Source organism: Xenopus laevis, chromosome 2S, assembly GCF_017654675.1.
Source record: "Xenopus laevis strain J_2021 chromosome 2S, Xenopus_laevis_v10.1, whole genome shotgun sequence".
Lineage (NCBI taxonomy): Eukaryota > Metazoa > Chordata > Amphibia > Anura > Pipidae > Xenopus > Xenopus laevis.
The window spans coordinates 57,057,201-57,085,141 of NC_054374.1; the positions used below are offsets into that span (position 1 = coordinate 57,057,201).

Below are 27,941 nucleotides of genomic sequence, written 5' to 3' on the forward strand. Positions count from 1 at the left end.
ATGAATTGTGAAGTTTGGAGGGTCTGGCTGTGCCTACATCTGTGTGAGGAACCTATTATACAAAATTAATGAAGGAAATGATCACCTGCATTTGAAGTATAGCTCTGATATTAAAGTTATGAGCTTGCAATCCTACATGCGCTTTTAGTTTTTTTCCAATGTAGCAATTAGCACTTCATATCTAAGGCCAACACCATATATGGGTAATCTGTAGTTTGAAAAAAATAAGTCAGCCGCTAAATGTACAGAGTGGCATGCCACTTTGTTTTATAGCACCCACTGTGCTGCTAGTGGCCTGCTGCCTTGCAGTACGGGAGTCCTAGGTTTAATTCCAGCCAGAGCACTATCTGCAAGGATTGTGTGTTCCTCCTGAGCTTTGATTGTTCTGGGTACTCCATTTCCTCCCACTCTCCAAAAACACAAACCATGGCTCCTGAAAACATTGACCATATGTGTGTATGTACCTTTTATTGTAAGTTCTACTACCACAGGTACTTGAATAGTGAAATAAATAGCATATAACTATGAAAAGCACTGTGGAATATAACTACACTATATAGATCAGGAGTGCCCATATTTTACTAATGCAGGGCCTACTACTATTCTCCCATTATGATCTACATCCATAGAAGCATTGTTGGCATTCTGTTCCATGGAAAACATTACTTAAATTTTATGAGAAAATGTATATTTCTATATTTAACAAACAACTATTTTTTATGTAAACTTAAATGTAATAAATATCTGAATAAAAAGAATGAAATAGAAGGGCAGTTTAGTCAAGCTGTTTCTTGACAGTGTCTTGAGATCTCAAAACATCTGTTTTACTTGCAGTGTGGCAGTTCAGGGAAATGGTAGGGACTTGTTTATTTTCTGGGTTTAATGGGGTCACCAGCTAGAGGTCTTCTGGTAGATCCTGATCTACCTTTTAGACACCCTTGATTTAGATCATTATGATCATAACAGCACTCTTTCTTAAATAGGAAATAGTTAACTATTTAGCTATAAGTAGCCAGTACTAATATTCATTTGTACAATTTTTATCTTAAAGCACAATGAAACGGTCAGTCGTTGGTTATACTGTATCAAGACACTCCCAATGTGAATACAGTCACAACTTTGTAATCTGGGCCATCATATTCTATGACTTCCCAACAGCCTTTTGCCACTTTTCAGGATTATTTGCAATGGACGGCTGATGATAGTTATCCTGTTAGGAATAAAGCCTAGCCTGGTGTGGTTTTCAGTGAAGAAAGAGCACCGACTCAGGAAGTCAAGGTTAGGGATTTTATTCATGGGTGGTCCTAAAAACTTGCCACCTCCAATGAATTATATTTTGCTTCTCCTTTAAGTCTTTCGCTGCCAGCCAATTTGGCACTTTTATTGCCAGACCATTTTTGAACATTTTATCTTTTCTCCTGGGCGTTTACCCAGGAAAACAATAAATAGTTTCAAGAAAACCTAAGCTTTCAAAATATACTAGAATGTTGGTATAAGTCCACTTCTGTAAAAAGATATAGGCTAAGTGTCTAATAAAATGAAGAAAAAAAAATCATGTTTCACATAATACAACGAACATATATCAGAAACATAATTTATCTTATTTATGAGAACACAGCTGATTTGGTAAATTATGTGTGTCCTGAATGCGCCAATACCAAACATATATAGATTTATATATAGATTTATTTATATTTCTCACTTGTATAGATCAAAAACTCCAAGCAGTACACTACCAAATTTCCAAAGCACCGCTCCACAAAACTGCATACTTCTGATTTCAAGACCAAACATTCTAACTAACAGTAACTTTACCCTAGAAAACTATGCATCATTAAAAAGAACAGATTCTGGAGAAACAAAAATGGGCAAATCTCCAAACTCCAAACTACCAACTTGCAATCATTTTTTACAGAAATCGTTTTTTTTTGTTTTTTTTTTTTAAAAATGACCTCAAAGCTTCCAGTCTACAGCATCTCCTATTTAATGCCCAATGTGTATTGGTTTACCCAAGTATGTGGCATATAGGGGCACCTAAAGGAAGACACCCCATACAATCAGTTCTATAAAAACACATTTACATCATTTCATAAGGGACAAAGCTACAAAAAAAGTACATTCACCATAGATAAACATTTATTTTTAAACTGTACACAGTCCCCCAATTGCAAATTGGGTATGCATGTCTTTCTACTCCAAAATACCAAATCACAAACCTTTCCTAAATTTGGCGATTGTGATGACCTTGCAGCATCTTATCTCCTACATACTATTAGGAACTAAGATAACACCCTAAATATGAAAGCCTGGGGTCCGCTGTTTTATGTATAATATAAGTTTACCTTGGCATAGAGGGGCCCCAAAATGTAGACACCCCATACACCCCATTCCAGCCATCAGTTCTGTAAACCCAGATACTGCAAAGTCAACAAATTTAAATTATTGGGGGGGGGGGGGGGGACAAAGGTAGAAAAAAGTATATTTTCCCCAGAACACCATGTCTTGTTAGAAAGTACACATTCCCCTGAATCCAAATTGGGTATGCAATGTCTTTCTACTCCAAAGCACCAAGCCACAAACCTTTCTGAAATTTGGTGATTCTGGTGACATTTCCAAAAATCACCTCAAAGATTCCAACTTACAGCATCTTATTTCCCACATACTATTTTAGGTGCCAAGATAAAACACCCTAAATATTAATATGGGGTCCGCTGAACAGTTTGATGCCTAATGTGCATAGGTTTATGCATAGGTTTTATTTACGATTTCTGTAAAAAATGATTGCAAGTTGGTAGTTTGGAGTTTGGAGATTTGCCCATTTTTGTTTCTCCAGAATCTGTTCTTTTTAATGATGCATAGTTTTCTAGGGTAAAGTTACTGTTAGTTAGAATGTTTGGTCTTGAAATCAGAAGTATGCAGTTTTGTGGAGCGGTGCTTTGGAAATTTGGTAGTGTACTGCTTGGAGTTTTTGATCTATACAAGTGAGAAATATAAATAAATCTATATATAAATCTATATATGTTTGGTATTGGCGCATTCAGGACACACATAATTTACCAAATCAGCTGTGTTCTCATAAATAAGATAAATTATGTTTCTGATATATGTTCGTTGTATTATTATATAGCAGGTAAAGACCCTGAAAACAACTTTCTGCATACTTATTTGATGGCTTACATTTACACAAATTTATAAACACTGCCAGTTTTATGTGGGATAAAAGCTACAAACAGTTATGGTGACCCATATATGAATTATTATTGATTAAATGTATGAATTCATTCATTTCAAAATTTAAAATATGAAGTTTTTGTTTTAGTCGACATATAGTACACTTTGGTGAAATAACACTGAAAAATTAAGTTGTGAGTTTATCAAATTAGCATATGAGCACGGAGTAATTAAACTTGACACACAACATGAATTATAAATTAATAATTTACAATTTACATGAATTATAAATAAATAATTTGATACATAATAAGAGTTGTATTCACTTGTATATATGTTTATTTATTTATTTTTTTTCATATAATCCGTCTAACAATTCTTCAAATGATTCCACAAATATGTTTTGACATTCGTGTGTTTTGGTATGGCACTTTATATTGGGTTAATGTATTGATTTTGGAGGTGAATGGATATTATAATGCATCAAGCATATAACAATGTAATAGGTCTGATAGATACTAGTAGAATAATTGAGTCCGTTGGACAACTAACTGTCTGAGCCTTATCACTATTGGTTGCTATATACGTTTGCAACAGTGATACTGGGACATCATGAGTCATTTTGAGGAACTAAGATGCGCCCAGGCGAACTTGAGAGCTCTTTAACAGCAGCGCCGGGGAAGTTCTGTAGATACACTGTTGAATTATAGGTACATCATATGGAGAAATTGTAGGATAGAGGGATGTAGCTAGGTTGGAGTTTTTTGGATAATTAATATGATGCGCTGGATTAATATGATGCGCCTGACCCATAGGTTGACCAAAGTTGGAAGGTTATTTTTATGCTCTTTTAATTTCTTCCCCTTTTCTTAGCTATATGTTTATCTATACATCTTGTCCGTGGAAAGATTTCAATATAATATGATATGAATTTATATTTATATTTCATTTATTTATAATTTGGTATCGGCTACACAATGTTAATAGGCATCTCTTGAATTAATATATTGGTTTTGATGTGGCATTAATCTTTCATTGATAATAATATTGTTCTAGTTTTAGACATGAACTGTTTAACTATTGTAATAAGATTTTTAAATTTGATGGTTTTTTACGATAAAGCCAGCATTAACTTTACTTTTTTTCAGCATTCCATTATGATTGAAAATGAATTAAAATGATTTAAAATGATTTGAAATGATTTAATATGATTTAAAAGGATAAAAACGAATGTTTCATCTCAGCTAAAATAATTTATATTTTAGGGTTAATGTTTAGGATCACTGACTTTGTACGTCATAAACCTTTTACCTGTTTAAATTCTGTTCACGGCTGTTTCCAATCATGCCTATGAGTAAGTATCCTCGGATACGAAACGCGTAAGGTTCCATTGTTTTAGCTGTTTTTAAATAAAGACTTTTAATCACATCAACTGGCCCATGGAGTGCGTGCTTCTTCGCTATCTACATATATGAAAACCATATATTTTTGAAAAGTACACATTCTGACGAACCCAAAATAGGTAATTATGTCTTTCTACTCTGAACTACCATACTGCAAAGCTAAGGTAAAGGCAGTGGTTTTTATGACATTTCTGAAAATTGCCTAAAAATATTGCAATTGGCCACATTTATCTCACCCAATTTCTTATATAAAATTGTAAAACACCCTATTGACGCCAAGGGTCTACTGAACAGTTTGATGCCCAATATGCATACATATACCAAAGCAGCTGGCATGTGTGGACCCCAAATGAAAATAGTGCATATAAATTTTCTTGCCTGCCAATTCTCCTTCTGTGAACAAAGAACCCTGACTGTGCATCATGTGCTGCAAGACACCCTAACAGTACAAAACCATATATTTTTGTAAAGTACACATTCTGACTAATCCAAAATAGGTAATTATGTCTTTCTATTCCAAACTACCATACTGCAAAGCTAAGGTAAAGGCAGTGGTTTTTATGACATTTCTGAAAATCGCCTAAAAATATTGCAATTGGACACATTCATCTCACATACAATTGTAAAACACCCTAATTATTGAAGCCACGGGTTTGATGCCCAATTTGCAGATATACCAAAGCAGCTGGCATGTGCGGACCCCAAATAAAAACCAAAAGTGCATATGAATTTTCTTGACTGCTGATTCGCCTTCTGTAAACAAAGCCCCCAACTGTGTATTATGTGCCACAAGACCCCCTAACAGTACAAAGACCCTCCAAAACCATATATTTTTAAAACGTATACAATCTAACGAATGCAAAATTGCTAATAATGTGTTTCTACTCCAAATGATCAAAGTGAAAACAATGCTAAAAAAACTGTAAGGAACAACACTGCAAGCATAAAACCGCAATAAAATAACAAAAATCAAATACAATTAGACAAATCAATGAAATAACAAAATAACTGATCCAACAGCGTGGTTAGCGGTCAGAATGCTTGATCAAACAGTCATGCTGTGAAATCAACAATTTTTAGGGGAATAATAAGAGGGAAACTGATAAAATGAAGAACTAAAAAAAACCTGTAAGTGTGTGTTTGTGTATGCATGTTTGTGTATGCTCTAAAAAATTTATAAATATTTATATGTGTATGTGAGTGTGTACATGTGTGCAAAAATAAATAAATAAAACTAGTAATATGTGTACTGTGCATATGTAAATGCATGTGTGTGTGTGAAAATGTGGGGGGGAAATGGCACTTAACAGTTTCTAGGTTTAGGGGTTTAGCAGTGCTGTGGGGGTCCAGATCACAGAGCCTGTATAGGAAGTGTGCGGGTGGCACAGGATCACAAGGTCATGACGAGGAGGGGCACAAAGGACTCCTAGTCAACGAGGAAGCCCTTAACTGCTGAGCATGTAGGTACTATGTGCTTGGCAGTCAGCATTTTTCGTGCCAGCATGTAGTACCTACGTGCTTGCCAGTTAAAGGGTTAAAACTGAAAGTATGGTCTGATACTTTTGTATCAGTGTTTACAAATCAATTTAAGTTGTAGTTACAAGAAGTAGTGTTGTATATTGCCAAAAGTATTCAGATATCTGCCTGCCCGACATCTCATTCCAAAGTTAAGGGTATTCATATGAATATTTATTTTCTTATTGTAATATCAACCGAAATAAATTAAGTTTTGCCTAAAAAAAAGCAAACATAATTGTAAGCATCTTTGTAATATATATTCATTACAATTAGTGCATGGTTTTTAAAGTGATACTGACACTAAAAAATTAATTTTAGCATATGAATGTACATTGATTGTTACCTATAGGTCATGCTGATCATTTTTTGCTGAGAGGTTTGTTTTTGTATATAATTGTTAGTTGAAGTTCCTAAGCCTGACTCTCTGACACTCTGACTTTGCCAACCTGACTGTCCCATCTCAGCCTGTTAGTTACAGTTTCTAATGCTAACGGACTCCTGCTGCACAAATATGGCAGCCCCCTCATACAGGAACATGGGGGATCAGACAGGTAATGTAAAAGCATCATGCAAATACTTTATGGCAAACTTAGAAGTAGCTTGCAAAGCCAATATTATAATAGATGTAAAAAAAAGTTTAATTTCAGGTGTCAGTATCTCTTTAAGCTATATTTGTTGCTATTGAAAGCAATGTTTGTCTGTCCCTTTCTATTCTCTGTCCTGATGGCTCAGACTGTTGAGACAATGTAAGACAAGGCAGCTAGCTGGTTAACAGATCTGTCTTTGTTGGGGAACAAAGACTTTTGCAACAATATTTAAAAACAACCAAAAGTTAGGCAAATGTTTTTTTCAATAGCAATTGTTTAAACAAATAACTGAAAATGTTTAATACATGCATATTAGAAAGTTGCTAAGAATTAGGTTTATTTTATTATTTTGGAGTTGACTTGCCCTTTTCTCCGAACCAGCAATTATATTTTTTTCCCCTCAAACTTAGTTTTGTTTGCCACTAATTGATTAATAATCAGGCAAACTAGAAAATATACTTCAATGTTATACTGCAGCATATTTTTCATAAAAGGTAATGTAATGGGCAGTTATTAAGCCACTTTAAACACTTTGGGGCAAATTCACTAAAGCGCGAAGCGGCTAGCGCAAATTTGCCAGCATGATGTAATTTCGTTACTTCGCCGATTTACGAACGGGGGCTGGCGTAAAATCGCTAGCGAAGTGGACGTACTATAGCGCTGCTTCGCACCCTTACGACAGGCGAAGTTGCGTTATGGTGATGGGACGACATAACTACGCATTTTACTGAACGTTACCTCTTGCGCCAGACTTGCCTTCACCACCTCAGACCAGGCGAAGTGCAATAGAGTAGATAGGGATTGCTTCAAAAAAAGTTGAATTTTTTTCTAAGTCATTAAAAACGCTGGCATCTTTTCCTTTTTTTTTTAAGGGTGATAGGCTGAAAAAGATCGTTAATTTTTTTGGGGGCACCCACCTTCCCCCTACATTTCCTAACATATGGCATCTAAACTATACAGTGGGCATATGTATAGGGCAAAATATCAACTCTATTTTATTTAATGAAGCTTTCCCAGGCTTGTGTCGTGTAATGTATTTGCTGCTACATATACGTCCATTCAACTTTAACTTGGCTCCGTATGCAAATTAGGCATCGCTAGCGTAACTTCGCTTTGTTGACGAATTAACACTAGCGCAACTTCGCTACTGTTTGCCTCCCTGATCGCAACTTCAGATTTTAGTGAATTAGCGGATACCAAGCCGGTGTCTTAACAGAACCACCAGCCCAAGGTATCATTTGGCAGCCCCTAGTGATTGTGACATTTCTTTAAGGGGTTGAGGATTGGCAGGCCTGGATTTGTGGAAAGGCCACAAAGGCCCGGCCTAGGGCGGCATGCTGCTCAACCACATTAACTTGGTTCATAAACACTGGGAATGCGCAGGAGATAAGACAGTTTTTTAAATTTCCTGTGTGCCAATTCCCAGTGCTCAGGACTGAATGATGAAAATTTGCAAATGTGCACTAATGAAGGGTAGGGGACAGGGCAATGAACGGCAGCAGGCCTAGGGGTGTCCACTATATAAATCCAGCCCTGAGGATTGGAGTAGTGAGTAGCATTGTACCCCTTTGAAACTGGACACACAAATTGTTGATACATCATCAGAATGTGGATTTTATTTGTACACATACTGCAAGTGCAGTAATGCCTGCTACAAGGAATGTCACTGCAATAGGCACATCTGTAGCAACTTCAGTACACACAAAGTTAGATTATATTCAAAATATGATGTACCTATCTGCATTACTCAAATATAAATTAGCACTACATGTAATAATCTGGGATAACTGGAAAAAATCCAACAACATAAGCATCAAATGTAGTCTTCTTAAGATGGGTCATTTATATCTTATTTCTTTTCACAATTTGTTTTTCTGTTCTATTCTTTCCTTAAAGCCCTGCGTACATTTTCTGAGATTCTGATAAAACTATTATGCAAGATACACATCTATATTTATGGCAAGCTATATTAAAGGAGGGATGGTGGACAGAGTTAACATTATGAAGGAATTGGTAAAATGCCAAAACTGTGACAGCCCTTTTTAGTTAGCATTTTACTTGGCTTTTGCTACTCGAGGTGCAGGTTTTCCAAGTTGGGGGGCTGAGAGGAAGAAGCTACAAGGAAAGTAGACATCAGAAAAGGCAATTATAATGTATGGCTACATCTATATTTACTGCCCGGTATCAGTGCTGGAGTGAGGGTCAAAGTTTAAAGGAGAACTAAACACTTCAAATTAATATGGTTAAAATTTCCATATTTTATATACTGAACTTATTGTACTAGCCTAAACTGAAGTAAATATAGAATTTTTACTACTGCATGGTAATACTTTAATCAATTCTGTAGCAGGATAGAGCAAAACTTTTTGGGCATCAGACTCCTTCTTTGTTTGAGCCATGATAAACACCACAAATGTGTTGTATGTGTGATCAGGCTTTGGGGATCCCCTTCTTTAAATAAAACAGGGTCTCTCACTCACACCTGATTGGCCTCCCATTTACTGAAACACCAGACTCTGATGATTTCACCTTCAAATTGATAAATTTGATAATCCTAAACATTCCCTTTTTTTCTTACACGCATATATATTATTTGATCATTTTTTTCAATAAATACATCACAAAATAAAATCATTTTTGTTTCATTTATTTAAGTAGGTTTTCTTCATCTACTTTTAGGATTTGTTTAAAAATCAGATGATGTTTTAGGACATATTCATATAAAAATATAGAAAATTTGAATGAGTTCAGAAACTTTCAAGCACCATTGTCAGAGACTGTTCTAGAAAAACTGAAAGAGAACTAGGAAGGAAAAAAAGGCAGAAAATAAGCGATAGGAGAGGTTAGACAAGCTCAAAATAGTAGGAAATTTTGTATGGCCGAGAGTAAAGCAGAACAATAAAGGGAAGATTATACAAGGAACACTGGAAAAAATAAAAAGGTGATAATGGGAAAATAAAAGAATAGGTGGAAAACCACCAAATATAAACCATAGAATTCTAAACCAAAGATTAGTAGTAAAGGCGTTTTTATTTAACCCAAACTGTTCGCAAAAAAATCATGTCAGTAAATAAGACTACAGATGCACATTCCCATTATTCCCCAACAGTCCCACCAAGTCTGAGGATACCAGTAGTATTAGGTCATATACAGTATAATTCAACTGACCTGCCAGACCAGAGTACCTACAAGTGGGCCCCAGCCAAAGAGAATTCAAAACAGCTCTTTCCTTGTTTCCACAATAGGCCTATATGACTACTATTACATCTTGCACTTTCTACATCTAATTGTTGTTGATCTCAGGTACTCATGTGGCCCTAGTAGGCCTGAAATGAGATATTATTTGATAAAGGTACTAAGATTTGTAACCCAAAACATTCAATAACTGTGACAAATAATGAAAGAATAACGGTATCTATTAGAGAAAGTATACCTATCAAAGGAAGCTATCATCGAACAGCATCTGAAGGATCTAGAAAACTGCATTCTTATTAGAAGCCCTTATATAAGCAACATCTTTGCTCTCTGTGTATATTGCTGGTTAACAGTAAACATGGGTATTGTTACACATTAATTCTTTGCCTGCCAAGCACGTACGGCAAGTGGCCTTTATTTACCTACCTATACACACTTACATACATTATACACTCTTGCAGAATCATTTTAGTAAAGATCCTTTTTTATTTTTTGCAATTTTTGTCACTTATATACGCAAATATACAGTTACATACAGTACACACTGTCACACAACTTTTAGTAGTGTACACACAAAGAAGGTTTTTTTTTTTAACTTTTTCATTTTACCATTCTGTGTATTTTTAACCATAAAAACTGTTTATTTTGGCAGTGTGACTATTGGATAATATATTTTAGCCACTAATTACACTGTTGGATCAGTTATTTTGTTATTCCATTGATTTACACATTTTTTATTGGTTTTATTGCAATTTTATCCCTGCATTATTGTTTTTTTTTTTTTGTATCTTTAGTATAGTTTTGCAGTTTGGTGCTTTGGTATAGAAAGATGTAATATATGGTTTCCTGGTAGGGATGCACCGAATTCCACCAGGATTCGGTTCGGGATTCGCCCTTTTTCAGCAGGATTCAGCCGAATCCTTCTGTCCAGCCGAACCAAATCCAAATTTGCATATGCAAATTAGGGATGGGGAGGGAGTAAAAAATGTTTTCCCCTTCCCACTCCTAATTTACATGCAAATTAGGGTGAATTCGGTTCGGTATTCGGCCGAATCCAAAATAGTGGATTCGGTGCATCCCTATTTTCTGTGGGTCTTTTTACAATTTGGGGGTCTTACGGCACATAACGCACAGTCAGGGCTCTGTTTTCAGCAACTGAGTTGGCCAGCGTGAAGATTAATAAGCATGTTTTTCATTTGGGATGCGTACATACCACATACTTTGGTAAATCTATGCATATAGGGCTGCTCAGTAGACCCATGGCGTCAATATTTTGGGTGTTTTACAATTGTATGTATGAAATAAATGTGGGCAATTGCAATATTTTTAGGCAATTTTCAGAAATGTCATAAAAACCGCTGTCTTTAGTGTAGCTTTGCAGTATGGTAGTTTGGAGTAGAAAAACAATTACCTATTTTGGATTAGGCAAAATGTGTACTTTACAAAAATATCTGGTTTTGGGGGTCTTACAGCTGTTAGGAGAGTCTTGTGTCAGACAATACACAGTAGGGGTCTTTCTTCACAGAAGCAGAATCGTCAGCGGAGAAAGTTCATATGCACTATTTTTATTTGGGGTTACACATGCCACATGCCTTTGAGAGATATATATATATATATATATATATATACATATATACACATTGGACATCAAACTGTTCCGTAGACCGTTGGCATCAATATTGTTTTACAATTGTATGTAAGAAATAGGGATGCACCAAATCCACTATTTGGGAATCCCCGGTGAAAGGTTTGGTAGAATACCGAACCGAATCCTAATTTGCATATGCAAATTCGGGACAGGAAAGAAAAAAGTAGAAAAAAATCTTTTGTAATGGAAAATCATGGGATTTCCCTACCCGCCCCTAATTTACATATGCAAATTACAATTCGGTTCGGCCAGGCACAAGGATTCGGCCAAACCCGAATCCTGCTGAAAAAGGCCGAATCCTGGGCGAATCCCGAACCGAATCCGGGATTCGGTGCATCCCTGGTAAGAAATTGGGTGAGATAAATATGGCCAATTGCAATATTTTTAGGCGATTTTCAGAAATGTAAAAACCGCTGCATTTATCGCCAAAATTAGGAAAGGTTTGCAGCTTGGTGCTTTGGAGTAGAAAGTCATGCATACCCAATTTGGATTTGTGGGAAAGAGTACTTTCCGAAAATATATGGTTTTCTGGGTTGAACGTACTTTTTACTACCTTTGCCCCACCCCCCAAAACTATGTAAATGTGATGATTTTGCAGTACCTGAAATGACAGACCATATGGGGTGTCTTAATTTTGGGGCACCTATATGCCACGTGCTTAGGTAAACCAATACATTTTAGGCATCAAACTGTTCAGAGGACCCCAGGCTTTCATATTTGGGGTGATTTGTCTTGATACCTATAATTATGTCGGAAATACGATGCTGCAGGTTGGAAATTTTGAGGTTATTTTTGGAAACGTCACCAAAAACGCCACATTTAGGAACGGTTTGTGGCTTGGTGCTTTGGATTAAAAAGACATGCATACCAAATTTGGATTCGGGGGAATGTGTACTTTCCGAAAATATATGGTTTTCTGGGGTAAATTACTTTTTTCTACCTTTGCCCCCCCCCCCCCAAACTATGTAAATGTGTCGATTTTGCAGTTTCTGGAATTACAGAACGGATAGCTCAAATCGGATATCTACGTTTTGGGGCCCCTATATGCCACATGCTTAATTAAACCTGTACAAATTGGGCAACAAACTGTTCAGTGGACTCCTGGTAATCATAGTTAGGGTGTTTTACACTGGTACCTAATGATGGGTGGGAGGTATGATGAAGTATGATTTTTAAAAAAATTCACCAATTTCGATAAAAAATTATAATTTTAGGAAAGAATTGCAACTTGGTAGTTTGGAGTATATAGATAGATTTACCCATTCTCCAAAATCTGTTCTTTCTAATAATGGGTAGTTTTCTTGGGTAAACCTAATGTTAGTTGAATGGTTGGCCTTGAAATCAGAAGTATGCGTTTTGTGGAGTGGTGCTTTGGAAATTTGGTAGTGTACTGCTTGTAGATTTTGATCTATACAAGTGAGAAATCTCCATAAAACTATATATATTTGGTATTGCTGCGTTCAGGAGACTTAGGTCTTTCCAAATCAGCTGTGTTCTCATACATAAAATAAATTATGTTTCTGATATATGTGATTGTACTTTGTGATTTTTTTTTCATTTTACTAGACACTTAAAAGCCTATATTTTTTTACAGTAGAATTACACAAACATTCTAGCATATTTTGAAAGCTCATGTTGTCCTGAAAAAAATAATATATTGTTTTACTGGGTAAACTAAAAAGACCCCCCCCCAGGAAAGGCCCTTGAAGTGAAAGAGTACAAAGTGTCTAAAAACTGCTTGGCAGTAGAGGTTCGCATTTAGGACAAAACAGCTGGCAGGGAAAGGGTTAAATATCCTTAAGAATAAACAGACAGACAATAAACTCAATTTATACCTTAAATAACAAATAAGGTCTGGTACAAAGTTAATAAATTGACAGCAGTTTGCACATATTATTACACAAGTCAGAATTTGGGGATAGGGGTTTTTAAAGAACTCTGGTATAAACTCTGATGGCTTCCTCCACTTTGTGTTTTAGCTTGGACTTCTGAATGAGTTCCAAGAGCTTGGTGTCAGTGGCTCCTAGCGGTGAAGTCCAGACCAAGGAGGAAGCTTCAGGACAAAGTTCAAGTATGCGGTAACCAATAGGGATCAAGAGTAATCAGTCAGATTTCAGGCAGAAGGCAGGCGGCAAGAATCAAAGTTAATAAGTGCAGGCAAGGTCAAAAGTCCAGGAATCAATCAGGAACGAATTAAGGAACACCCAGGAACACAAAAAGCAATTCCTATAATGTGGAAATTGTTTGTAAAATTCCCGTAACCAATCGAGGAGCATGGACATTGGCCTGTTTTATCCAGGAGCACTCCTCAGGACCAAAACCCTTCCATTTGATCAGGAATTGTAGAGACCCTCTAGACTTGAGTCCAAAATCTTCTCTACCTCATATTCTTGTTGACATCCACGGTGAAAGAAACAGGAGGGGATTGTTCCGAAGAGAAGTGATTAACGATTGCACACGGAACACATTAGGCACATGGAACACATTAGGGATTCGCATCTCAGGGGGAAGCTGAAGTCTGACAGCCAGAGGAACAATAATCTTCTCAATGGGGAATGGACCAACACATTTTGGACCCAACTTGAGAGAAGGAACTCGAAGATGAATGTTTCTTGTAGAAAGCCACACTTATTCCCCAACCTAAAGAAGAAGATTTCCGTCTGCGATCAGCATAACCCTTATGGGTCAAGGAAATCTTCGCCATTTGGTAGGCTACCAAAGCCAATTTGGAGGAAATGTGGGCTACATGATCATCAGCTGCTGGAACATCTCACAAGAGGAAGTCTTGGGGGGAAGGCTTGCGGATGTTGCCCATACACGGTCAAGAAGGGTGATCTAGCAGTGAAGGCATAACAAGTGTTGTTATGAGCAAATTCCGCCCCGGTCGATCGGCCCAATCATCCTGACAGAGGGATATATGACTTCTCCGGAACTGTTCCAGCGCTTGGTTACTGCCCCGTTGGATTTAGGGTGATAGGCAGAGGAGAATTGGAGAGCAATACCCAGGTTTTTACATAAAGGGTGCCAGAACTTGGACACAAACTGGGAACCTCTGCCTGATACAATCTCCGCTGGAAAGCCATGAAGTTGGAAGATGTATTGAATAAACAGAGAGCGTTCAATGGCAGAGGGAAGTTTCCAAAGGGGAATAAGTTGTACCATCTTACTTAGGCGGCCAATAACTACCCATATCATGGTGTTTCCCTTGGAAGGTGGCAGTTTGACAAGTCCATAGCTGTGAGTTCAAGGATGGAAAGGAATGTTTAGACGCTGTAATAAACCGCAAGGCCGAGAGTAAGTTGGCTTAGAACAGGCACAAATGGCACAAGCCGCCACAAAGTCCTTTACATTTTTCCAAATTGTTGGCCACCAAACGAGTCTTTTGGATGTCTGGCTTGCTTAAAATAGGAATGCGGAACCCGGTTGGCACATATACCATACCTATGGGGGTATCAGCAGGAGCAGAGGACTAGACTGCTAGGATCTGGCTGGTCAGTTGAGGGAACAAGGAAACAATAATTTTCATGGGAGGAACAATCGGTTCCCGATCTTCACAGAGGTGACCCTCAGGCACAATGTTTTTGGATAGGGCATCCACCTTCCGATTTCTGGAGCCAGGGTGGTATGTAAGGACAAATTTGATACGTGTGAAGAAGAGTACCCACCGCGCTTGACGAGGATTCAGTTTCTTGAGAGTCTCAATGAATTCCAAGTTTTTGTGATGGGATGAGCTGCCCCTTCCAGGAAGTGTTGCCAATCCTTGAGTGTAAGTTTAACTGACAGAAGCTCATGATTCCCAATGTCATAATTTTGCTCAACAGGAGAGAATTTTTTCGAGAAGTAGGCACAAGGGTGTAGTTTTCCATCTGCAATTTGTCTCAGAGAGATTAGCCCCAGCCCTGACATCGGAAGCATCTACTTCAATGAAGAAAGGTTGCAGAAGGTCAGGATGTCAGAGGACAGGAGCCGAGGCAAACAAATCTTTCAGGGACTGAACGTCCTCCAGAGCATGAGGGGGACAGATGAGAACCAAGACAGGTGCAATACGGGAGGAGATGAATTGTCGGCAGTGAAACCAACAAATCTTTGTATGGCCTTAGTACTTGGATAGCCATGACTTTAGAAGGATCCATCTCGAATCCCAAATGAGAGATAACATAACTCAGGAAGGGGATCTTAGGCAACTCGAAGACATACTTCTCCAGCTTGGCAAAAAGAGAGTTTTCTCTCAGACGGGAGAGAACTTCTTTCATCCGGGTTCGGTGACTTTCTAAGTCTTTGGAGAAGATTAAAATGTCATCCAAGTACACGACTACGTGTCATTTACAAATTCGCCGAAGAGCATTATCAGGTATTCATAATGCCCATCTCTGGTGAACAGACTTACCAGGCAGATAGTTTCTTTGACAGAAAGGGCTCCAATGAGATATCTGGTTGGGGTTATGCAGACGGAGCCAGGGTAGACTCAGCACCACAGGAGCCGATGGACAGTTTATTTTAAGAAAAGAATTAAAAAGTTTCTCTCGATGTAGGGCTCTGACCGTCAGTGGGACTTCTCCCGTATGGCGATCGTCAATCGCCAAAACCCTCAGGGGATTAGATAGATGGAATAGGAGAATCTTCATAAACCTGGCAAAACCTGCATCCATGAAATTTCCTGCAGCCCCGAAGTCAAGAAAAGTGGAGACATTGATTGTCTCATCAGGTAGCCGAATCTGTAAAGACAACAGAAATATATGAGAGGTCTTTTGGGGTGCAGGTTCCATGCACCCCAGGTAAAATTTCCCAGTTCTACCTGAGCGTGGAGCTATCCCCAGCTTCATAGGACAGTTGTTGGCAATATGGGTTTTACCGCCACAATATAGGCACAGTCCAGCCAGCCGTCTCCAGAGTTTCTCTTGTTCGGAGAGGTGCATCTGACCAATCTGCATAGATTCCTCCGGGGGAGTGACAGGAGGAGGAGAAACAGGAGCAGGAAGGAGGGGTCTCTGGAAGCGTGGTGCCAGAACAGGCAGGAATCTTCTACTACAATCCTTATCAGATTGGTACTCTCGTAGTCGGGCGTCTACCTTGCTCGGGGAGTTCCCTGGAGTAGTCTCCAGGGAACTCCCCGAGCAATTGGAAGACCTGATTGCCCTCGCCATCAAGGTAGACACCCGACTCCGAGAGTACCAATCTGATAGATGACCTAGTGGTCATCTTTGAGTCTGCTTGATAGAAGATGGCTTCATAAGCCTCATTGTTCCAGTTGGTTTTCGGCCATCAGGGTTCTAAAGTCAATAGCGCACTCACTGGCACTGCGATTTCTCTGCCAGATTTGTAGGAGGCGGGATGAAGGATAAGTGACACTACCCGGGGCATCAAACACAGTTTGGAGGAAAGCTTTGGCATCAAAGGTCAGAGGATAATTCTTCTCCCAGAGAGGTGTTGCCCACTCTAGCGGTTTACCCTCCAAACTGGACATCACATACCCCACCTTGGCTCATTCATTGGACTACTGCGAGGGTTGAAACTAGAACTGGATCAGACTCGAAACCTCTGCAGGCTTGAGAATCCCCATTAAAGCGAGGTTGAGGGGAAATAGGAGGCCCACCCGCCGATGCAGTTGCGGAAGGAGCAATTTTGCTGGGCTTAATAAGCTTCCTTGTGAGTCGCCAAACCCCAGAGCGACCTTTCAACTTCAAATGGAGCTTCCTCAGTGGGGTCCATTGCCCGATTATACTGTCACGGGCCTATCGGCTCCTAGCAGAGGACCGGAACAAGGAGGAAGCTTCAGGACAAAGTTCAAGTACGCAGCAACCAATATGGATCAAGAGTAGTCGTAGTCAGAATTCAGGCAGAAGATCAATAGGCTGGCGGCAAGAATCAAAGTCAGGCAAGGTCCAAAGTCCAGGATTCAATCAGGAACGACTTAAGGAACACAAGCAGCAATTCCTATAATCGGGCATTGAACCCGTGACCTCTGCATCGTCTCATTTTAAATTTTGCGCGCAGACGTGTGACACTACCCCCACCATCTTGGTAGTGGCGCAGACGGAAACAGGAATGCCATCGGGCGCTCCCGAACACTTAGGGGCAGATTCACTAACTTCGAGTGAAGGATTCGAATGAAAAAAATTCGAATTTCGAAGTATTTTTTGGGTACTTCGACCATCGAATTGGTTAAATTCGTTCGAATTCGAACGAATCGAAGTAAAAATCGTTCGACTATTCGACCATTCGATAGTCGAAGTACTTTCCCTTTAAAAAAAACTTCGACCCCCTACTTCGGCAGATAAAACCTACCGAAGTCAATGTTAGCCTATGGGGAAGGTCCCCATAGGTTTGCTATCCTTTTTTTGATCGAAGGATTTTCCTTCGATCGTTGGATTAAAATCGTTCGATTCGAAGGATTTAATCGTTCGATCGAACGAAAAATCCTTCGATCGATCGATCGCAGGATTAGCGCTAAATCCTTCGACTTCGATATTCGAAGTTGAAGGATTTCAATTCGAGGGTCGAATTTCGAAGTATTTTTAACTTCGAAATTCGACCCTTAATGAATCTGCCCCTTAGATAATTGCTTAGTTATTTGGAATTTGAAAGTAATGCACCTAAGGTTGTGGGGCTCCCCAATTTGTGTTGAATTAATGCTGAACCGGTTATCCTAGTAATTGCAATCATACAAAGTTAAGCAATTATTTTTAATTTGAATTGTTATTTTTGTGTGTGTTCAACTTATTACTCACTAAAAGTTAATCCGAAGGCGTAATCACTGATCCTGCATATCTGTATTAATATATTTATTAATGTGATGAATAGAAGACCTGAAAGAGAATTGACTGCTACACTGTCTGAACCAGAGAACAGAAAAAGGTAGTGGTCTATCCACCATTAGAAATGCCTGGTTGGATTCCTGGGATGAAAAAAGGGCTTTTCAGTATGGGTGCTAAAGGTATGTCCGGTGAAAGGAGAGTGTACTTGTGTGCTATTAATCCCAGAGTCGCCAGGAGTATCATAGATAGTAGCTCCGTAAATTTGGACATGGACTTTGGTCTTTTTTCAACCCAACTTTACTGCGTAACAATGTAACCCACTTAATGCCACAGCTTACACTGACTTTATCATGTGCTTAAAATTTTGTGGCAACAGTTTAGGGAGAGCCCTTTCCTCTATTGGCATGACAATGACCCTGTGTACAAGTCAGACAGTCTGGTGTGAAAGAATCTGACTGGCCTGCACAGACCTGAACATGAGTGTGATGAACTGGAATGCTGAGCAATGTTCCAACCATTGAGGTTGTTATAGCAGGACATTCTCCACATTAATCCCTCTGACCGTGACATTAAAAGCCCAATAAGCACATATGGATACCAAACATGAATACCTGTTTAACTAAATGGCTAGTGTTTCAAATATTTCTGAACGTCTATTGCATTGTTTTATTGTTTGTGTTTTGTTTTCTTCCTCTGTTATCTAGTGTTTAATTGTTCTGTTGTATCCCATCACTCTTACTTGTTTAGTGTGTATGTAGAATAAAAAAGTAGCATAAAAAGCAAAGCAGATGTTACATTGACATGTCATTTTCACAGTGGAGATTTGTTACCTGAAAGTCGGTCTCTTCCAAAATCTCCTTCCTCCATTTAATTAAGAAAGCAGCGCAAACATACAGATGGAAATGAGAAAACCCTTCAGGCTCTGCCTGGGGAGAAGAATATAAAGAAAGCAAAACCAAAATGATCAGTTAATCGACTTTGAAATAAAGAGTTCCCAAAGGGACATATTTATCAAGAATTGAATTTGTGAGTTGTGTGAGGGTTTTTCTACCTCGGATAAAATCGAAATTTGAATTCTCACATTTTTTTTTTTATTATTAACTCGCAGACATTCGAGTTTTCAAAACTATAACTTGGATGTGTGAGTTTGGGTGCAAAAAAAATTATTATCTGCCTCTTACTGTGCAAATAAATGATCCAATAACACTGTGAATTCAGTCTGTTTTCTAGTTAAAGGGATACTGACATTAAATAAAGAATGAATGTTCTTTGGTTTGATACCTCGATAAGTCTGACTGCACAGCGAGTGTGAGCTGCTGCCAAGCAAGTGCTGCATGTGATCAAAGTGTTGCATGTGAATTAAGTGTTTATCAAGCATAAGTGGTTGTTCACCTTTGAGTTAACTTTTAGTATGATCTACAGAGGGACATTCTGAGACAATTTGCAATTGGTTTTAATATTTTATTATTAAAGGTTTTTGAGTTATTTAGCTTTTTATTCTGCAGCTCTTCAGTTTGCATTATAAACAATCCGGTAGCTAGGGTGCAAATTACCCTAGCAACCATGCATTGATTTGAATAAGAGACTGGAATATGAATAGAACAGGACCTTACTAGAGAGATGAGAAATGAAAAGTAGCAATAACAATACATTTGTAGCCTTACAGGGCATTTGTTTTTTAGATGGGGTCAGCAACATCCATTTGAAAGTTGGAAAGAGTCAGCAGAAAAAGGCAAATAATTATAAAGCTATACAAAATAAATAAATAAATAAATAAATAAATAATGAAAACCAATAGAAAAGTTGCTTGGAACTGGCCTTTATACTACATCCTAAAAGTTTACTTAAAGGTGAACCACCCCTTTAAAAACCTAAAGGTGTTTAAAACGTAAAAAGTATTTATTAGAAATTGCACTTGGGCAATTTTAAGTACCCAATGTAAATAAGAGTGCAAGTGGGTTTGCCAGTATCACTCAGTGTGAGTTTTGACCCATGTATGTGGTGCTGGAGCAGCAGTTCCATGCAGTATTTACATGTGAGAGCTGCAGGTGGGGTTTTACCTTGGAATCCGAACTGCAGACTATAAGGAACTTGCAGCACTAAGGGCAGTGGCAAACGTGGGGGAAAAAAGGAGGCTTGCAGAGCAACGACTGGCAGGGGCCAGTGTAGGGGGGGGGTGGAGAAGGGGGCATAATCATGTATTCCTTCACTTGCTATAAAGCTGTCCAACCCTTTCTTAAAGCTATCTAATGTATCAGCCAGTACAACTGATTCAGGGAGAGAATTCCACATTTTCACAGCCCTCACTGTAAACCCCTCCTGCGAATATTTAACCTCCTTTCTTCTAATCTTCTTACCTTACTAGTAAATAAAGCATCAGAGAGAGTATCATATGATCCCCTTAAATATTTATACATAGGTATATCACCCCTCAAGTGCCTCTTCTTCTTCAATGTGAACAACCCCAAATTGGCCAGTCTTTCTTCATAGCTCAGATTTTCCATACCTTCAAGCTTAGTTGCCTTACCAGCGATCTGAATGGTGGAAGAATAACCCCCTCCCCCTGCAAATCTATGCTGCTTTTAATACAGCTCAAGATCTTATTTGCCCTTGCAGCTTCTGACTGGCATTGCTTGCTACAGCCAAGTTTATTATCTACAAGGACTCCAAGGTCATTTTTCATTATGAATTTACTAGTGCAGTCCCATTAAGGGTATACCTGGCTTGCATTCCAGGTGCGTGACTTTACATTTATCAACATTGAATCTCACTTGTCACTTAAAGGCCCAGATTGGCAGTATGTCAAGATCCTGTTTAAAGGATCTTTATATTAATAGTAAAAAGATGCAGGTTGAGAGTGAGGCTCCTTTAAATAATGGTACCAGCATAGTTGTAACAGACACTAAAAGGGCAAATTAGTTAAATCACTTCTTTTCTTCAGTGTATAAAGAGTTCCAAGACCCAACTCTTAGCTACACTGTTGGCCTACTTTAAACTAGACAGTGGCTCACTCAGGATATGGTTCATTAAGCTTTATTAAAAATAAATGTGAACAAGGCGCCAGGGCCAGATGGAACATACCGTTGGGTATTGAGAGAGCTTAGTTCAGTTTTAGACTATCCTCTATTTCTGATTTTCTTTCATCTGGTATGGCCAGGCTGAGCTAATAATCCCTTTTTAAATAGTGGAATGACCAATGACCAGCTTTCCTCCAATCCATTGGTACCATACCAGATGAAAGTGAATGAGAAAATGAGAAATAGAGGCCAGTCTAAAACTGAACTAAGCTCTCAGAGCCACAGTTCCATCTGGCTCTAGCGCCTTGTTCACATTAATTTTTTGTAAAACTTTATGAAGAATATCCTAAGTTAGCCACTTACAAGATTGAGCTGAGCCAACAGTGCATCTATGAGGCGAGCCTGGGAACTCTGACTCTTTGGTAATGTACTTAAACGTTTTGTGGTTAGTCTTAGCCTCTGCTGCAATACCCTCCTCTTTGGTTATCTTTGCCTTCCGGATTGCTGTTTTACAACATTTATTATAGGGTTTATATTCGTTAAATACAGCTTCTGTCCCCACGGACTTGTAGTTTTTAAATGCCCCCCCCCTTCTATTAACTTCTTCACTTCTATATTAAAGGGGACCCGTCACCCAAAAAAATGATTCAGAATCCTATTTTATCAGATCAGTCAAGCAAAATGAACTTTAATTACACTATATAAATTATTTGAATCTTTTTTCCTTCAGTCTAGGAACTCATAATTATAGCAAGCAGGAAGGAGCCATTTTTGTGGACACTGTTATTAAGGCAAGCCTTGCATCAGCTCAGAATCTTGTTTGTGCACCAGAATGGGGGATCTGATGCCCATCCCCATGCCCTGGCTATACAGTTAAATGCTGACGAGAACGAGGGAATGTGGGGAGAGCAGCAATTGCTAGGAAGTGCTGAATGGAAAGTGAAAGTAATTGTCTGCCCCGCCTCTATGCCCAGGGCATAGAGGAGGGGCAGACAATATTTGATTGACAGCTGAGATGTTTAAATGAGCTTACAACAGCCATGAATGCTTTAATAAAAAATAGAAATTGGGTTTCATGTTTAATTTGAAAAGGACTTTTATTATACAGATTTGTGTGTCTGGGTGACAGGTCCACTTTAAGCCACATAGGGTGGTTCTTGGTGCTTCTACATTTACTTCTTGCAGGAATAAATTGAGAACAGAAATGCTATATAACTTTTTAAATGACAACCATTTATTTTCGGTGTTTTTAACAGAAAATATAATGTCCCAATCTATGCTCTGAAGCACAGCCCTTAAGGCACTTAAATTTGCTTTTCTGAAATTCAGGGTTTTTGTTACTCCAGTGTATATTTATTTTTGGAACAGACATTAAATGAGATCACATTATGGTCACTATTTCCCCGGGGTCCAATTATTTACACATTTGCTATGTGTAAAATATATAAAAAAAAAAAAATATATATATATATATATATATATAAATATTTTTTTTCAGTATAGCATTTTTTTCTGGTTGATTGAAATTTATTGAAAATTTGTTAATGGAAAACTATACCCCCAAAATGAACACTTAAGCAACAGATAGTTCATATCATATTAAGTGGCATATTAAAGAATCTTACCAAACTGGAATATATATTTAAGTAAATATTGCCCTTTTACTTCTCTTGCCTTGAGCCACCATTACGTGATGGTCTGTGTGGTGCCTCAGAGATCACCTGACCAGAAATACTTCAACTCTAACTGTAACAGGAAGCAAAAGACACAACTCTGTCTGTTAATTGGCTCATGTGACCTAACATATACATGTTAGGTCACATGAGCCAATTTGTTGGTATGCGAGTACAGTGAATCCTACGATCCCAGGGGGCGGCCCTTATTTTTTAAAATGGCAATTTTCTATTTATGATTACCCAATGGCACATACTACTAGAAAACTATATTATTATGAAAATGGTTTATTTACATGAAGCAGGATTTTACATATGAGCTGTTTTATGCAATATCTTTTTATAGAGACCTACATTGTTTGGGGGGGTATAGTTTTCCTTTAAATCGTTTCTTTTCTTCAGTGTATAAAGAGTTCTAAGACCGAACTCAGCTACACTGTTGACTAACTTTTTGATACATAAAGCTTTATTAAAAATAAATGTGAACAAGGCACCAGGGCCAGATGGAATTTACTCTCGGGTACTGAGAGAGCTTAGTTCAGTTTTAGACTAGACACTATTTCTGATTTTCTCTGATTTTCTTTCATCTGGTATGATAAAAAGGAAAGCTAATGTCATTCCTATATTTAAAAAGGGATTGCAATGTCAACCTGGCAGTTATAGGCCAGTAAGTTTGACGTCTGTTGCGGGCAAATTATTTGAAGGCTTGTTAAGGTATCACATTTAAAAATTTGTCCTTGTGAATGTTATTATGAGCAGTAATCAGCATAACTATGAAGGATAGCTTTTTATGATGAGGTAAGTAATTTGGTGGATAGAGGGAAAGCAGTAGATGTGATCTATTTGGATTTGGCCAAAGAGTTTGATACAGTGCCCCACAATTGTTAAGAGTAGAGCAAATTAATTGTAGGAGTATGCTATAGACTCCCTAATGTAAGTGAGTAGGAGGAGGAGAAGGAGGCTAAGCTCCTGATGCAAATAGAAAAGGCTGCTAGTTTGGGTAAAGTAATGATTATGGGGGGTTTTAGTTACCCAGATATTGACTGGAACAACAGTACTGCCAGATTAGTAAATGGGAACAAGTTTACAAAATTGTTGCATGACAATTTTATGGCAAAGGTTGTTGAGGAGCCAAACAGAAAAAATGCTATTCTGGATCTAGTGATCTCAAATGACCTAGAACTTATAGCAAATGTGCAAGTCATTGAACCCCTGGGTAATCGTGACCATAATGTTTTATCATTTAATGTCTGGTGTAAAAAACAAAAATACACTGGGGCAACAAAAAACATGAATTTCAGAAAAGCTTATTTTAGTGCCTTGAGGGCTGTCCTTCAGAGCATTGATTGGGGCATTAAGTTTGCAGCTAAAAACACAGAACAGAAATGGTTGTCATTTAAAATTATATTAAATCGTTAGTTTAAGGGGTAATATGATGACTATGTATGAATATACAAGGGGATCATATATAATCTCTCTAATGCTTTATTTAACAGTAGGTCTTTCCAGCTGACAAGAGGTCACCCATTCCGTTTAGAAGAAAAGAGGTTCTGCCTAAATATTCGGAAGGGGTTTTTTTTACAGTGAGAGCTGTGAAGATGTGGAATTCTTTCCCTGAGTCAGTTGTACTGGCTGATACATTGGATAGCTTTAAGAAGGGGTTGGATGGCTTTTTAGCAAGGGAGGGAATACAGGGTTATGGAAGATCGCTCAGAGTACAAGTTGATCCAGGGACTACTAGTCCGATTGCCACTTTGGAGTCAGGAAGGAAATTTATCCCCATCAGAGGCAAATTGGAGAGGCTTCAGATGTGTTTTTTTGCCTTCCTCTAGATCAACTGGCAGTTAGGCAGGTTAAAAAACGTTAAAAGGTTGAACTTGATGGACGTGTGTCTTTTTTCAACCTAACTTACGATGTTACTATGTAGAGAGGGTCCAGAGAAGGGCAACTGAGCTGGTAAAAGTTATGGAAAATCTCAGCTATGACAAAAGACTGGCCAAGTCAGGACTTTTGAAGTCAGGAAGGATTCCCCCCGAGGCAAATTGGATAGGCTTCAAATGGGTTTTTTGCCTTCCTCTGGATCAACTAGCAGTTAGGCAGGCTATATATAGACTTAAAGGGTTGAACTTGATGGATGTGTCCTAACGCAGGCATGTCCAAAGTCTGGCCCGTGGGCCAATTGCGACCCATTTTTAAAGTTACCCTCAGCCTCTGTCATGAAATGAATAAAAATGTGGCCGCCCAGCAGCTCGTAATATTTGGGCACATTAGTGAAATGATCTGCCACTTGGTACTGCTGCCTGTGTGCTGCTGTTAGCAATAGAAATGTACTGGCACAGAGTGACGTGCCGCTCTCGCATACTTCTTTAGGGCTGAAGGTGCAAAAGACATACTGACGTGCCAGTACAGTAAACTAAAGATGTATGCAAGAGCGATGCATCACTACGTGCCATTACGTGTCAATTGCTAACACCTTCAGCACACAGGCAGCAGTATAGACGATCATTTCACTAATCATGTGCCCAAATACTACTGCTACGCGACTCCTTGTTTAAATGAGGCACAGAGAATAAGTCCAAACTTCCTAAATGCCGTGTACGTGTTCATCTCCAGGAGTGAATGATCCTGATTGCAAGCAAGCTACCTCGGAATGATGTCAGGCTAAATGGTCGACCCCCCCACACATATTCATCTCACCAAATCTGGCCCTTGTTGCAAAATTTTGGACACCCCTGTATTATGTTACATGTATGTCACCCCCCCTGATACTTTTTCCATGAAAAGCCAGATTTTTATTAATTAAGCCACCTAAAAATGATGCTTAAGAAGTCAGGCTGACTTTACCAACCTAACTAAATCCTTTTAGTGTGTTGGTTTAAATCTAGAAGCCCAGACAACTAGAATTTAAAATAAATAAATGTCTAGAGTGGCAAATAAATACTTTTTCTAATAGTGTCAGAATGCCTTCCATGTCCTTGAATTTAGGTTGCCTGTATTGTGATTTCCAACTCAACTATACTATAAATAGCAATGTGTAAAATGTGGTGATACATAACTTTCTATACCAGTGTGATTCCAGCATAACGGAGATCAGATAAGTCTTTTACAAGGCAAGTATTTATATTAAAGGTTTAACTTAATCTCTACACACTTACAGTTATGTTCAGAATAGTAGCAGTCCCACATCACTAACCTGTTAAATCATTGTTTTTGGTAGAAATTATATATTTCAATAATTTACAAATAGGTGTAGCAAAGTAATAGAAAACCAACAGACCCAACAGTATGCTGCTGATTCTGTGTAATTGAATCATTAATTGAGGCTTCAAAATAATAATATCTTGTTCCAAATAATAGCAATGTGGAGTTCAATTAGTGAGGTCATTCATTCTGTGAAAAAACAGGTGTCAATTACGGCCCTTATTTAAGGAAGGCAGCAAATGTTGTATATGATATTGTTCAGAAAAACAGCATACTTGGATTAAAAAGTTTATTGGAGAGGGGAAAACATATAAAGAAGTGCAAAAAATTATATTCTGCTCAGCTAAAAAGATCTCAAATGGTTAAAAATGACAACCAAAACCTGAAAGACGAGGAAGAAAAACAACCACTCAAATGGATAGAAGAATAGGCAAACAGCAAAGTCTAGTCTCAGCCAATGATCAGTTCCAGGAAGATTAAAGAAGGTCTAAAGTTACCTGTTAGTGCTGTTACAGGTAGAAGATGCCTATGTGAAGCCAAACTATCAGCAAGAAGCCCCTGCAAAGTTCCATTGTTGAAAAAAAGACATTTGCTGAAGAGATTACACTTAATTAAAGAACACATTAACTGGCCTAAATAAAAATGACACAACATTTTGTGGACTGATGAAAGCAAGATTGTTCTTCTTGGGTCTAGGGCTGCAGACAACCCCCCAAACTCTGAATTCAAGCCACAGTGCGCTGTGAAGACAGTGAAGCAACCATCATGATTTTGTGCTGGGCCTGTTTATCAAATACCAAGGATCATGGATCAGTTTCAATACATCAAAATTCTTGAAGAGGTAGGCGCAAATTCACTAACCGGCGAAAATTCGGCAGTGATGGCTTCGCACACATCGCAACACTTCGCCAGACGTAAATCCGCCTGGACAACACTACTTCACGAAGATCTGAAGTTGCGCACAGGGTACCGAACCAGCGAAATTACACTCAGCAGTTTGAAGTTACGATAGCGTTGGCTAATTAGCATACAATGCTAAAGTACAGTTAAAGTAAAAGTAAAGTTAAAGTACAATGGCCATATATGCTGCTGCAAATACATTACACTACACAAGGCCAGGGAACCTTAATAAAATAAAATAGAGTTGTTAAATTGCCCTACACATGTGCCCACAGTATAGTTTAGGTGCCATATGTTAGCAAACGTGGGGGGGGAGGGTACCCCAAAAAATGGTCTTTTTCAGTCTATCACCCCTTAAATAGGAAAAACCGCCAGCGTTTTTTGGGACTTAGAAAAATGTTCAACTTTTTTTTTGAGGAACTCCTATCTACTCTATTGCACTTCGCCTGGTCTGAGGTGGTGAAGGCAATTCTAGCGATAGAGGTAATTGTCAGTAAAATCAAAAATACTCTTTCGCCAGACTGAAAATTCACCTGTTATTCTGAACACAATTCTGTATGTATGTATTCTGTATGTAATCAGCTCTGTGTGTCTGCACCCAGGCAAACATAATGACTCGTGGTATAGACACAGGAGCCTGCATAGGCCAGTGAATTGGTTAACTGGCAATAGCTTAAAGGGATACTGTCATGGGAAAAAAATATTTTTCAAAATGAATCAGTTAATAGTGCTGCTCCAGCAGAATTCTGCACTGAAATCCATTTCTCAAAAGAGCAAACAGGTTTTTCTATATTCAATTTTGAAATCTGGCATGGGGTAGACATATTGTCAATTTCACAGCTGCCCCAAGTCGTGTGACTTGTGCTCTGATAA

General features: G+C 38.4%; 1 protein-coding gene across 6 annotated transcripts in view; it reads right to left on the reverse strand.

Moving 5' to 3' along the window:
• The window catches only part of tbc1d22b.S (TBC1 domain family member 22B S homeolog), a 60,844-nt gene that overhangs the window by 3,032 nt on the left and 29,871 nt on the right, over nt 1-27,941 (reverse strand). For 2 of the 6 annotated variants that reach the window (XM_018249256.2, XR_005965798.1), the window contains exon 12: nt 19,108-19,203. The exons of 2 other annotated variants lie outside the window; for them this stretch is intronic. In XM_018249256.2, coding sequence (XP_018104745.1) covers nt 19,108-19,203 — 96 coding nt within the window. Of the gene's footprint in view, nt 1-19,107; nt 19,204-27,941 lie in introns of those variants that run through there. 2 more of the 6 variants (XM_018249258.2, XR_005965799.1) reach the window with 1 other exon arrangement.